Source organism: Sus scrofa, chromosome 8 (assembly GCF_054392235.1).
Source record: "Sus scrofa isolate SSC_HxYL_T2T_F1_AM1 chromosome 8, Sscrofa_HxYL_maternal_Yorkshire_Landrace_v2.0, whole genome shotgun sequence".
Taxonomy (NCBI): domain Eukaryota; kingdom Metazoa; phylum Chordata; class Mammalia; order Artiodactyla; family Suidae; genus Sus; species Sus scrofa.
The window spans coordinates 84,219,350-84,231,662 of record NC_139390.1 but is presented as its reverse complement, the minus strand read 5'-3'; the positions used below and the strand labels follow the sequence as shown (position 1 = coordinate 84,231,662).

At 39.7% G+C, this 12,313-nt stretch overlaps 2 protein-coding genes across 49 annotated transcripts in view; both read right to left on the bottom strand.

Annotated features, from left to right (window-relative positions):
• Positions 1 to 12,313, bottom strand: part of GATB (glutamyl-tRNA amidotransferase subunit B) — a 685,553-nt gene that overhangs the window by 126,218 nt on the left and 547,022 nt on the right. The window lies entirely within an intron of this gene.
• The window catches only part of SH3D19 (SH3 domain containing 19), a 186,994-nt gene that overhangs the window by 96,685 nt on the left and 77,996 nt on the right, over positions 1 to 12,313 (bottom strand). For 16 of the 48 annotated variants that reach the window (XM_084972675.1, XM_084972694.1, XM_084972676.1 and 13 more), the window contains exons 1-2: positions 10,290 to 10,364; positions 8,525 to 8,564 (exon numbers count right to left, since the gene is read on the bottom strand). Coding sequence is in view for 10 of the 48 variants with exons in the window: in XM_084972665.1 (XP_084828791.1) it covers positions 8,525 to 8,564; positions 8,935 to 8,959 (65 nt within the window). In the remaining 38 variants the exon portion in view is untranslated. Of the gene's footprint in view, positions 1 to 8,524; positions 8,565 to 8,646; positions 8,913 to 8,934; positions 8,980 to 10,289; positions 10,365 to 12,313 lie in introns of those variants that run through there. The other 32 variants (XM_084972671.1, XM_084972689.1, XM_021100629.2 and 29 more) reach the window with 3 other exon arrangements.

Here is a 12,313-nt window from a genome sequence, read left to right as displayed (position 1 = left end):
AACCCTCCTACACTGTTGGTAGGAATGTAAATTGGTACAACCACTATGGAAAGGAGGCTCCTCAAAAAACTAAAAATAAAACTACCATATGATCCAGCAATCCCACTCCTGGGCATCTATCTGGAGAAAATCATAACTTGAAAAGATACATGCATCACAATGTTCATTGCAGCACTATTTATAATAGCCAAAACATGAAATTAACTAAATGTCCATCAACAGAGGAATGAATAAAGAAGATGCGGTACATATATACAATGGAATATTACTCAGTCAAAAAAAGAACGAAATAATGCCATTTGCAACAACATGGATGGACCTAGAGACTAAGTGCAATTAGTGAAAAACAAACATCATATGAGATAGTTGTATGTGGAATCTAAAAAAGGGATATACGGAGTTCCCATAGTGGCTCAGCAGTTAAGGAACCCAACTAGCATTCATGAGGACACAGGTTTAATCCCTGGCCTCGCTCAGTGGGTTAAGGATCCCAAGTTGCCATGAACTGTGGTGTAGGTTGAAGACGCGGCCCGGATCCCGCATTGCTATGGCTGTGGTATAGGCCAGTGGCTAGAGCTCCAATTTGACCCCCAGCCTGGTAACCCCCATATGCTGCAGGGTGTGGCCCTAAAAAGACCAAAAAAAAAGGATACAAATGAACTTACTTTCAGAACAGAAACAGACTCACAGGCATTGCAAACAAACTTATTGGTTATCAAAGGGAACAGGTGGGGGTAGGGGTAGGGATGGACTGGAGATTTGGGATTGGCATATGCACACTGTGATATAAGGATGACTGGCAAACAAGGCCACATTATATAGCACAGGGTCTCTACCCAATGTTTTGTGAAAATCTATATGGGAAAAGAATCTGAAAAAGAATGGATGTGTGTACATGTATAATTGAATCACTTTGTTGTATAGCAGAAATTATTACATTATAAATCAACTATATTTCAATAAAACTTTAAAAAATGAAAAAAATAAAAGAAAAAAAGAATCTTTTCAAATATTAGGCAGCTTCTTAGGTTTCATCTTTTCTGAGCTCCCTGACCCGCTTTCATTGAATTATTGTCTTTTTCTCTCTGAGGTGTATTTTTCATGTATGCTGGACATGGAATGTTGCTTATGTGCACTGCAGTCATAACATCCCCCTTTTTTTTTATTCCCAATGAGAGAGAACTTCTATTTTTTTTAATTGTTATTTCCCCAATACAATTTTTTTTCTACTGTACAGCATGGTGACCCAGTTACAAATACATGTACACCTTCTATTTTCTCACATTATCATGCTCCATCATAAGTGACTAGACACAGTTCCCAGTGCTATTTTAGGGCTGCACCCATGGCATATGGAGGTTCCCAGGCTAGGAGTCTAATCAGAGCTGTTGCTGCCAGCCTGTGCCACAGCCACAGCAATGCCAGATCCGAGGTGTGTCCAAGACCTACACCTCAGCTCACAGCAATGCCGGATCCTTAACCCACCGAGTGAGGCCAGGGATCGAACCCACAACACCATGGTTCCTAGTCGGATTCATTTCCACTGTGCCGCAACGGGAACTCCGACATCCCTTTTCAGGTGCTTTTGCTGTCTTCATGTACATAAATTTTAGGTTTTCACACAGTCAAATTTATCGGGCTTTTTCTTCATAGTTTTTACTTGTTGAGCCTTAAGAACTCGTTCCTTACTCCATATCATAAAGATATTCTCATGTATTTCTTGAAAATATTTGTTTTACTTTTTTATTTTTATGCCTTTAGATTTCACCTTACATGATGAGATAAGGCAAACTCCATCTAGATTTTTAAATATGGGTAATCTATTGTTCCTGTACCACCTGCTGACATGTGGCACTTTCCCCACTGATCTGTCCTGCCACCTCCATCACAGCATGTGACACAGAACTGCACGTATCCACCTGCGTCTTTGCTAGACTCTATTCTGTTCCGTTGACCTGTTTCTCTGCTGACAAAACACTGTATTAATTGTTTGCAAGAGTCCACCTCCCAGTCTTGATCTTCAATGTTACCTTGTTTATTTGGTTATTCTTATTCTTCCTTATAAATTTTAGGATCACTTTGCCTAATTTTTTTTAAATTTTGTGATTTTTATCAAAATTTAATTGAACTTTATGAATGGTATCAAAAGGGATTAGGACATATGGTTTTAAGACGGCTTCAGGAAGCCTAAGGTTCGAATGATAATTAATGTTCAAGCCACAGATTTAGGGTTTTCTATTTTGCTGCCTTTTTTTCCCCATGCTGTAAATTATTTCCTCGTAGTAGGTATAACATTTAAGACAAAGTAGCTGGTTTTTTGGGCTCCATAAGTCACCAGGATCTATTATTCAGAGCCAGTAGGTGGTAAAAAGAGCCCCTAATTTTCCATTGTTGGCACTGACTGCCATGAGGCTTAACTTTATTATCTTTAGCTCCTATTTCCCTCTCAATTACTTTCCCAAACTGCCATTCCATAGTACATTTTTCTAAATGTTATTAATAGCCGTGTCTGGGAAAGGAAGTTACTTCAAATTCAAAAAATCCTTTATAGTAAGTGTCTCACTTGGAGATTTTTTTTTTTTTTTTTTTTGGTCATTTTTTGGGCCGAACCCAAGGTACATGGAGGTTCCTGGGCTGGGGGTCCAATCAGAGCTATAGCCACTGGCCTACACCACAGCCACAGCAATGCCAGATCTGAGCCAAGTCTGCAAGCTACACCATAGCTCAAGGCAACACCAGATCCTTAACCTGCTGAGCGAGGCCAGGGATCGAACCTGCAACCTCATGGATGCTAGTCAGATTCGTTTATACTGAGCCATGACAAGAATTCCGTGACTTGGAGTTTTATGATGCACTTTAGTATATCAAAGAATATCAGTGAAGAAATATGTCTAATTTTAACTTACCACTTCACAAGCTTTTTGTGTGTATTAGTTATTTACTTCTTGCCTACTAATTTAATTTCCTTCCAAAATGTTCCATGGGACATCAATTTGGGAAATGATGTATTTAAACTTATAAGGAAAAGACAAGAAGAATTCAGATAATTTTGACTTCCTCATTGGTCAATCAGCAATAAGGAAAAAAATTTAAAAACACCAACATCAAAACAAACTAGTCAAAAAGCACTCAGCAAACCTCTTAAAGCTTAAGTGATGTTTTTTTTGCTTGGGATCTTAGCGTTGACCTATTTTTGATCAAACTCTTTTAACTTGACAAGAGGTACACTTATTTCAGCACCAAAATGAAAGAATAGGCAGCCATCCCAGATTTACTCACATCTCACTGTGAAAGCTATAGGAGTGTTTGGCCTTATAAAAACATAAGCAAAAGAAACGCATTTCTCTTATCAGTGCTCGGCCCTGAGCCCAGGTGCTTGCTGCCAAGTGGCCTGAGGAGAATCAAAAAACACACCAAATTAAGTGCCTTTTGTTTATACTTTCTTCTTTCTGCTCTGCTGACGCAGCAGGTATTAATCTGCTTGAGGCACTGCTGGACTGGCGGGGTGGCCCTGCTCAGCTAAGGATGGCAGGGGAAGAACATGTCACTGCCAATCTATGCTGAGTCCGGTAGCAGAGTCCTTGAGAACCCGAAAGTATAAATTAGAGGTTAAAGACTGAGGACCACAGGCATTGCCTTCACAACTATGAAGACCTGGATCCTGACTTCAGAGACTGAGACCTTAAGTCCAAAACACTGGGCACTCTACGCTTCATGAAGCTCGAGACTTCTTGTTTTCTGCTGTATCCTGAGCCCGGATTAGGGTCTCTCAACAAATATTTATTGGCTATCAAATGAGCAAAGGCTGGAGCTGTCTAGAATCATGATGTAGCCATGTGTGACTCTTTTCTGGTTTAGTCCCAGCACTAGCTTCCAGCTTTTCCTTGACAATGTTCCTTCACAGAGCAGCCCATTTCATCCCTGACCAGCAACATCTAGAAATCTTTCCTCATACTGTACAGAAATCCACCCCATGAACGTTCCACCTCAGATGCATACTCTACCCTCTGGAAGGTGGAGAACACACAGAACCATCTCCTCTGTGGCTATTTTTCTTTCTTTCTTTCTTTTCCTTTTTTTTTTTTTTTTTTTGTCATTTTTAGGGCTGCACCTGTGGCATATGGAGGTTCCCAGGCTAGGGGTCAAATCGGAGCTATAGCTGCCGGCCTACACCACAGCCACAGCAATGTGGGATCAGAACCTCATCTGCGACCTCATCACAGCTCACGGCAATGCCAGATCCCCAACCCACTGAACGAGGCCAGGGATTGAATCCATGTCCTCATGGATATTAGTCAGGCTCATTACCACTGAAACACAGTGGGAACTCACATGGCTACTTTTTATTTTGAAATTTTCAAGTCTACAGAAAAGCTGAAGGAAGAGTACGATTAACACCCACATATACTTTTCATCTATTCATTAATTATTAATATTTTCCCGTATTTGCTCTGTTTTCTCTCTTGCTGTTTTTTTCTTCATGAATTACTTGAGAGTATGCTGCAAACGTAAGCCTGCATCACCTCTAGTATCTGTACATATCTCCTAAAAATAAGAACATTCTCCCACTTAACAGCTTTCCTACTATACACTTAATGCATCAGCTAGAGCCACAATACTACCAGATTGTTTCACTAATGGGGATAGTGAATGGTCAATACTACCAGATTGTTTCACTAATGGTTGACCGGATATCTTCATTGAAAAGGTACATTTTCCCCTTTATAATTAAAAATTTAAGTATTATTTTAGGAGTTCCCGTCGTGGCTCAGTGGTTAACGAATCCGACTAGGAACCATGAGGTTGCGGGTGCGATCCCTGGCCTTGCTCAGTGGGTTAAGGATCCAGCGTTGCCGTGAGCTGTGGTGTAGGTTACAGACATGGCTCAGATCCCATGTTGCTGTGGCTCTCGCATAGGCCGGCGGCTACAGCTCCGATTAGGCCCCTAGCCTGGGGACCTCCATATGCCGTGGGAGCAGCCCTAGAAAACGTAAAAAGACAAAAAATATATATATATATTATTTTAAGGCAATGTGAATATCTGCTCCTTTAACAATTTTTTACCCAAGTTTTAGGAGCCACTGGTGATCCTTGCCAGAATCAACTATTACATTGAGAATTATAAAATAATGATTTTTCGATTCTTTGGTTTCTTCTATACTGATTTTCAAAACTCCAATGTGTTAGAATCCACTATCGTTTAAAAATCTTTTGCTATTTGAATTGTCCTGGATTTGGCCGGTGGGAGCCTCTTGAAGCTGCCTCCTAGGCCTTTTTGACATGACCCCTTCAGTTGAGCACTTCCTACCTTTCTGTCACTACAGGTCCAAGCTGACCCATACTTTCCCCTTCCCAAGACCTGGAATTAGCCACTCCTCCAAGAATCCCCAATTCCTCTTAAGTGGGGAATAGCATTCATGAGAAACAGCTTTGCTCGTCCCTTCTACAGCCCTCCAGGTGTTTGGAACCAGTTATTTCTGTCCCATACTCCTTATCAAACCAAGGCTAATTTCTGCCAATTCCTCACACAAGTCTTCCTGTGACTGAGCTTTGATTTCTTACTCCACTCTTCTCTTTCACATTCCCTGTCTCAACTCAGCTGCGTCTTCTATTCCAGTGGTTCCCAGCCTGGCCCTACATCAGAATCCCTGGGGGGCTTCTTTAACACACAGACTCCCAGGATCCACACACGCCACACTCTTTGAGGGAGAGTCTCTGGGGTAGAATGTGAGACTATGTCTTTGCTTTTTTAAAGTTCCCTAAGTAGTATCAATATGGCCAGTCCACGGCATACTTCAATCTTTCAATATGGCCAGTCCACGGTGTACTTCAATCTTTCAAGGCCTTGTGGACCCAGAATGGGATGCAAGATCAAAAGTAAGTCAAGAGCTATCACTTTTCTTATGTTGGACATTATAGTTCTTCCAACATAATTAAATCAGTGCTGACATTCTGAGGGAGGTGGGGGCAATGACATGACATTTTTGACTCATGATGAATTTATGAAGAATTAAATCCCCAAGATCTTTTCAAACACATCGTTAAGTCCCATCTCCCATAGCTCCATATATCCCATTGATCTTTCAGGCCTAGGTGTAAGGATTTACATTTGTTCCAGTTAAAACTCATATTGCCTAATTTAGTCACACCTTCACTATGCCAAGGATCTTACAGATCCCGATATTATCATCTGAAGTATTTTTACCCTTCCAACTTCATGTCACTCACAGTCAGGCATGCTATCAGAGTCTTCTCTTTCCTAATTTTTTTAAGTATTAAAAAATCAATCTTACATCACAGCTCACAGCAACACCAGATCCTTAACCCACTGGCCAAGGTCAAGGATTGAACACGCAACCCCATGGTTCCCAGTCAGATTCGTTTCCTCTGTGCCATGATGGGAACTCCAATTCATTCTGCCAACAGCATTTATTCACTTTGTGTGACTGTGACCACATTTTGGTAATTCTTGCAATATTTCAAACTTTTTCATTATTACTGTATTTGTTAAGGTGATCTGTGGCCAGTGTTACTATTGCAAAAAGATTATGATTCACTGAAGGCTCGGATGATGGCTAGCATTTTAAAGCAACAAAGTATTTTAAAATTAAAGTGTAATATCACTTATATGTGGAATCTAAAAAAGGATATAGGGAGTTCCCGTTGTGGCTCAGTGGTTAACGAACCCAACTTGTATCCATGAGTACGCAGGTTTGATACCTGGCCTCGTTCAGTGGGTGAAGGACCTGGTGTTGCAGTGAGCTGTGGTGTAGCTTGCAGATGTGGCTTGGATCCCGAGTTGCTGTGGCTGTGGTGTAGAATGGAAGCTGTAGCTCCAATTCGACCCCTAGCATGGGAACCTCCATATGCTTTGGGTGTGGCCCTAAAAAGACAAAAAAGTTAAAAAAAGATACAAGTGAACTTATTTACAGAGCAGAAGCAGACCCAAGGACTTTGAAAACAAACTTATAGTTAACAAAGCGGACAGGCTGTGGGGAGGGAGGGACTGAGGGTTTGGTACTGGCATGTGTACACTGTGGTATATGGAATGACTGGCCACTGGGGACCTGCTGTATAGCACAGACAACTCTACCCAATATTCTGGGATAATCCATATGGGAAAAGAATCTGAAAAAGAAAGAAAGTGTGTATGTGTATAACTGACTCACTTTGCTGTACAGCAGAAATGACCACAACATCGTAAACCAACTATACTTCAACAAAACTTAAAAAAAAGTGAAAAAATCAATCTTACACACTTTTCTATGATTGTGGTCATAGTTATATAATTGTATATGTCTGTCAAAACTCATAGAATCATACACCAAGATGAATGAATTTTAATGTTATGTGAATTATACCTGAAAAAAAAAATGAACCTTATATCCCAAATACTCAGCTATATTTCTCTCCCAAATTAGGTCTCACTAACTTATTCTGATTGACAATATCTGCAAAATGTACTGCTATTCTAATGGAATTTTCAGATTTTGTTTTTTGGCCACACCCATAGCATGTGGAAGTTCCTGGGCAGAGGACTGAACTCAAGCCACAGCAGCGACAATGCTAAATGCTTAACTGCTAGGCCACCAGGGAACTCTACAATTCTGTATTTTTATTCATCTGAGGTCAATGCATTCTAGGGTTTGACACCTTGAAAAGGCATCAGGATTTGGTTCACTAGGCCAGTCACCCCAGTGAATGCATTACTACAATTTTAACAGTTCCCACAATATAAAATGCAAAGAAAAAGTGACGGAATGTAGAATAAGGTGAAAATAATATTTTAAACTACAATCTTTCAGAGAACTGGCTTTAAAAATTGAATACAGGACTGTCATTCTTGCCTAGGAGAAGTTAGACAATTTTCACCTTTAAGTTTGATAGGATTTTTAAAAATACTCCTCAGTGCTGGGGAAGGTCAGTAAGACACACTCTTAGACTGTGTGGGTGAGAGGCTGAAGTAATACAACTTTCCTGGCCATTTGAGACTAACAAAAACTTAAGGAATTCAATTGGAATATGTATACACTGATAAAATCAAGAAAGAATTACACCAAATTTTTAGCAGGAGCCGGCCATTCTAGGCGGTAAAAGACGAGCTGTTTTCTTTTTCATTGCTTTCTGTTTTAAAAAATAAATTTAAAAATTTCTACGATGAGCCCATGTTAGTTTTATCATTAGGAGAAAAGCAGTACATATTTACAGCAATACCAATTAAAGAAAGAGGAGGAAGATAAACCACAAAAAGAAGGAAACAGGGATAGAAATAATTTTTTGTAAAGATATACCTGTCACTGATAGGAATTCTCAAAATAAAAGAGGTCTTCCAGGCAGTCAGTAATTTCATAAAGAATTTTTGTTCAGAGAATGGACAGTATTTCCTTTGCGAAGTTTCCTTGAGTGCTCCAGAAGATTCAAATACACAGTATTTCTAAAAGGGACACTTTTAGACTCTGCTTCCAAACAATATTCTCCAAATAAGAATCTTTATACCAAGTTATTAAATACTATAAAATCGTACCTTGAAGAACGATGCTCTGGTTTATTGCGTTCGTTTCGATCTGTAAAGAAAGAAGACAGTTACATTTTAAAATGCTCTTTAGAAGTCCCAGAAAAGGAGTTTTTAAATACCAGCTGCCATACCATTAGATTTCACAAAGAACTGTTCAATGGTGGCTGTGTCTTCCCCTGTCTAAGGCTCTCCTTCAGAGTCCAGAGGATTTCTCTGACAGAGAAGGAATGAAGGATACAAAGAAGGACAGGCAAGTAAAGTTTTTATAGTTTGTTACAATCAACTACTTAGAATATGTATCATTACAAGGATTATTTGATTTTCAAAGATCTTTGCTGTTTTAAACACTTTGCTAAAACCAAAACAAATTTAGCTAAGGAAAGAAAGTAAGGAAACTGAAAAGCCACAAATTACTCAGCTCAAAAAAATCATTCCATGAATCATGGTTGGCAAAATCTTCTAACAGGATGGGGAGGGGAAAAAAATGAGCAGTCAGCTACAGCAACATCTGCAAATACACTGAGACCAGCACAGCCTCATTCTTAACTCTCTACCACCCAGAACTTTTGAGAAGGTGGAGTTCCCTGTTTCACAGCTAATTAGGCCTAATGTGCCATAGGGCTGCAGTGGTCCTCAGCCAGGGGTGATTTTGTTCCCCCTCCCCAAGGGGACTTCTGGCGATGCCCAGAGACCTTTTTAGTTGTCCCAGCTGAGGAGTAAGGAGCTACTGAGATCTGAGGAGGTAGAGACTAGCAACGCTGCTATAACTACCCTGCAGTGCACCCTATGACAAGGAATAGTCTCGCCCAAATGTCATCACTGCTGAGGCTGAGAGACCTGCTACAGGTTAAGAGATGAGAGCATGGCTGCTGGAAGTTTTGAAAAGTGCTCCTTTGGACTGCTTTAAAATGCTGCTGACCAACCCAAAGACTGTTCGTACAAGAGAAAGAACCATAAGACACACAGGTTGTCTTTTTGTTTGTTTGTTTTTGTTTTGTTTGACTCCCCCGAGTCATGATTTTCTGTTTCAGTACATGCTTAAAAATAAATAAATAAATGAAGTAAAAAGATCTTAGTGTTATGAAAAAATTATCAAGAGAATGCAATTGTGTAAAATTCCCTACAATGATTTTTAAAAATCCTGTGCAATGTTATCAAAATAGTTTTCTAAAGTATCTTCTGAGTGCAAAACAAAGGTTAGGCAGGAATTCTTTGTTTCTCTTAATTTTACTAAGCTGATGGAACAGCACAGAGATAATAAAACCATTGTCTAAAACTTCTAGAGACAATTATGGAAGAAATGGGATCAGATTTACATAGCTAAATACAAACTGTTTCTGAAAAGGTTCATAATAAAAAAGAAATGTCTTTTTAAACCAAGGAGTTAGCACATAGGGAGACACTGTTCTCTGAAAAACTAACAAGTAGGAAGGGTCACAATAAAACATGTTTGTTTAGATATAATGCAACTCCAAAACTCACAAGGTTAATACGCTTCTGGTTCCAATTTCTCTACACAGTGACTTAGTATTACTGCTGCTTTTCAAACTTTTCTTTTAATTTAACTTGGTTTTACCCTTCCCTTAAATAAAAATATGGTTTTGCAGTTGTTGAGTACTGAAAATTTAAAGTCAGAGCACATTTTGTTTTCAACTATTCTTCTCCAGCTTTTAGACTGTTCATTTTGCTAACAAAAGTAAAATATATTGTTGCAAAGTCAAGCTAGAAATGATATGCAGATCAGCTATCCTCATAACAAAGCAACAACTCTTACCTGTGGCTAAAGATGAGCTAAAGGTCTGCCAGTAATACCATATGATGTGGCTGTGGTCCCAGTTTCTTACAGTTTACTTTGGCCTGTAGTGAATTCCCCTACAAATCTCCCTAGTCACATGACACACAGGAGGAGGGGAGAAACAGAGTCACGATGCCTGTAAACAAGACTCTGCATCCAAGGGCTTCCTTCCCTCCAGGGCCTGTCCTGATTGGCGGATGTGCTGAGACCAGTCCGCACAGCTGGAATGCAGCCACTCAGGAAGCCAGTGGCTCATAGTTCTCCTTCATTCTTGGTTACAACAGGAAATTCTATGGTCATTGAAATACTTTCTGCTCTAAGGAAATACAAAGACCTCCCCACTGTACTTTTCTATTGAGAAGTAATTAGAATCCAAGAAAATAACTTGATAATCTGTTGGAAGACATTTTAAACATTTCCTCCCCAAATCACTCTTAGCGTTATGTGTATTACAGCTCTACATAATGTGCATACACAGTGCACATAACATGTTACTCCTAAGACCCATGTGTTTGGTTATTGGAGGGTGCAGGTAAATCATCCATCACTCACAATATTCCCCACCCACAGCTCTTGGCAACAGAAAACAAATTACAATATGTGGTCTTGGCTTATCTTTTTTCTTAAAGTATACAAACCACTGGACTTTACATTTTGCCATAAGCCATCTTTCAGCCTGAAAACATATAAATATGTAGTGTGGGTGTATGGCATATTAGGGTTCCACACATGAAGTTTTTTATGCCTATTTTAAGTGAAGTAATTTTCATGACAGCCGAGATCATTGTGCAATTGTCAAGAAATACATTAGTGGTGATGCTGAAGTTCTGGCAAAATAATAAGTGGTTATTTTGTTCCAAAAGCTAAGACTGAACAAAACAAAGCACTGAGGGTAGATGTGGGACTTCGATCTTGCCAACAACAATAACACATTCGTATTAAAATCCTCTTAAGAAAAATGAGAACAGATCTATAGCACACAAGGAAATCTCATCTTGACTATATACCATGCTTTACCCTTATGGATTCTATTTATTTCAAATCAGATACTCTTCGGCACGTCCCCTAAATTTTTTTTTAAGAGTTTCAAATTTTTAAATAATTAGGAGAAAATATACTTGCAAAGTTTTCCCAAACTTTTACATACTCAGAATCCACACAAATAACTTACGAGCCCAAAGTCTCACCATTTCTATGAATTAAAGAATTATTAAAAACAAGAATGCTCTAACTCTAAAATTTAGTTGCCAAATGGTGCATGTTTGCTGTGGATAATGCGAGGACTCCAGGGGCCCAGTGAGCACAGCAACTGGCTGGGCTGGATGGCTGTGTCAAAGTCTTTCAGTTTTATAGGTCTATGTCACACACACACACACACACACACACACACACACACACACACACACACCCCACTTGCATTCCTTGTCTCTATTCGTCCAAGTCCCCTGGTCAATAAAGCTAATTTAGGAAGTGGAAGAATACCCTGCAAGTAGAACAAAGGTAGAAGCAGGCGGGTGCAAAGAGTGCTGAAGGCTGTATGTGCATGAATGCTGTTGGGGACACGTAAAAGAGGTAGCAGGGGAGCCCGAGATGCCTCAAGGGTCTGGGGAATCAGGAGAGTGGTGGGACGCCACCACAGGGAGTGACTCTGTGAGAGGGGTTACCCAGAATCTTCTGGTACAATGATCTCTGATTCTAAGCAATATGGACATGCATGATGCCATGTTTATATATTTAAGTGGTATGCCACCTCTGTAGAAATAGGTCCCAATTCTGGCAGGGACAACTCCTGGGAAACGGCTAGACAGATTCAACTGACACTAACCATTCAGGGTGATTCTGAATCCAATAATAGGAAAAACACTTTGAAACGAAGATGACAAAAATGCAAATGTCATCTTTTGCTTTGATTAAAACTAAGAAGAATGGCCATCTACTGGAAGGCATTCAGGCTTTGAGTATCTGGCTTTGATCACTTAACTGGAGAGAAAAATCACACCCCA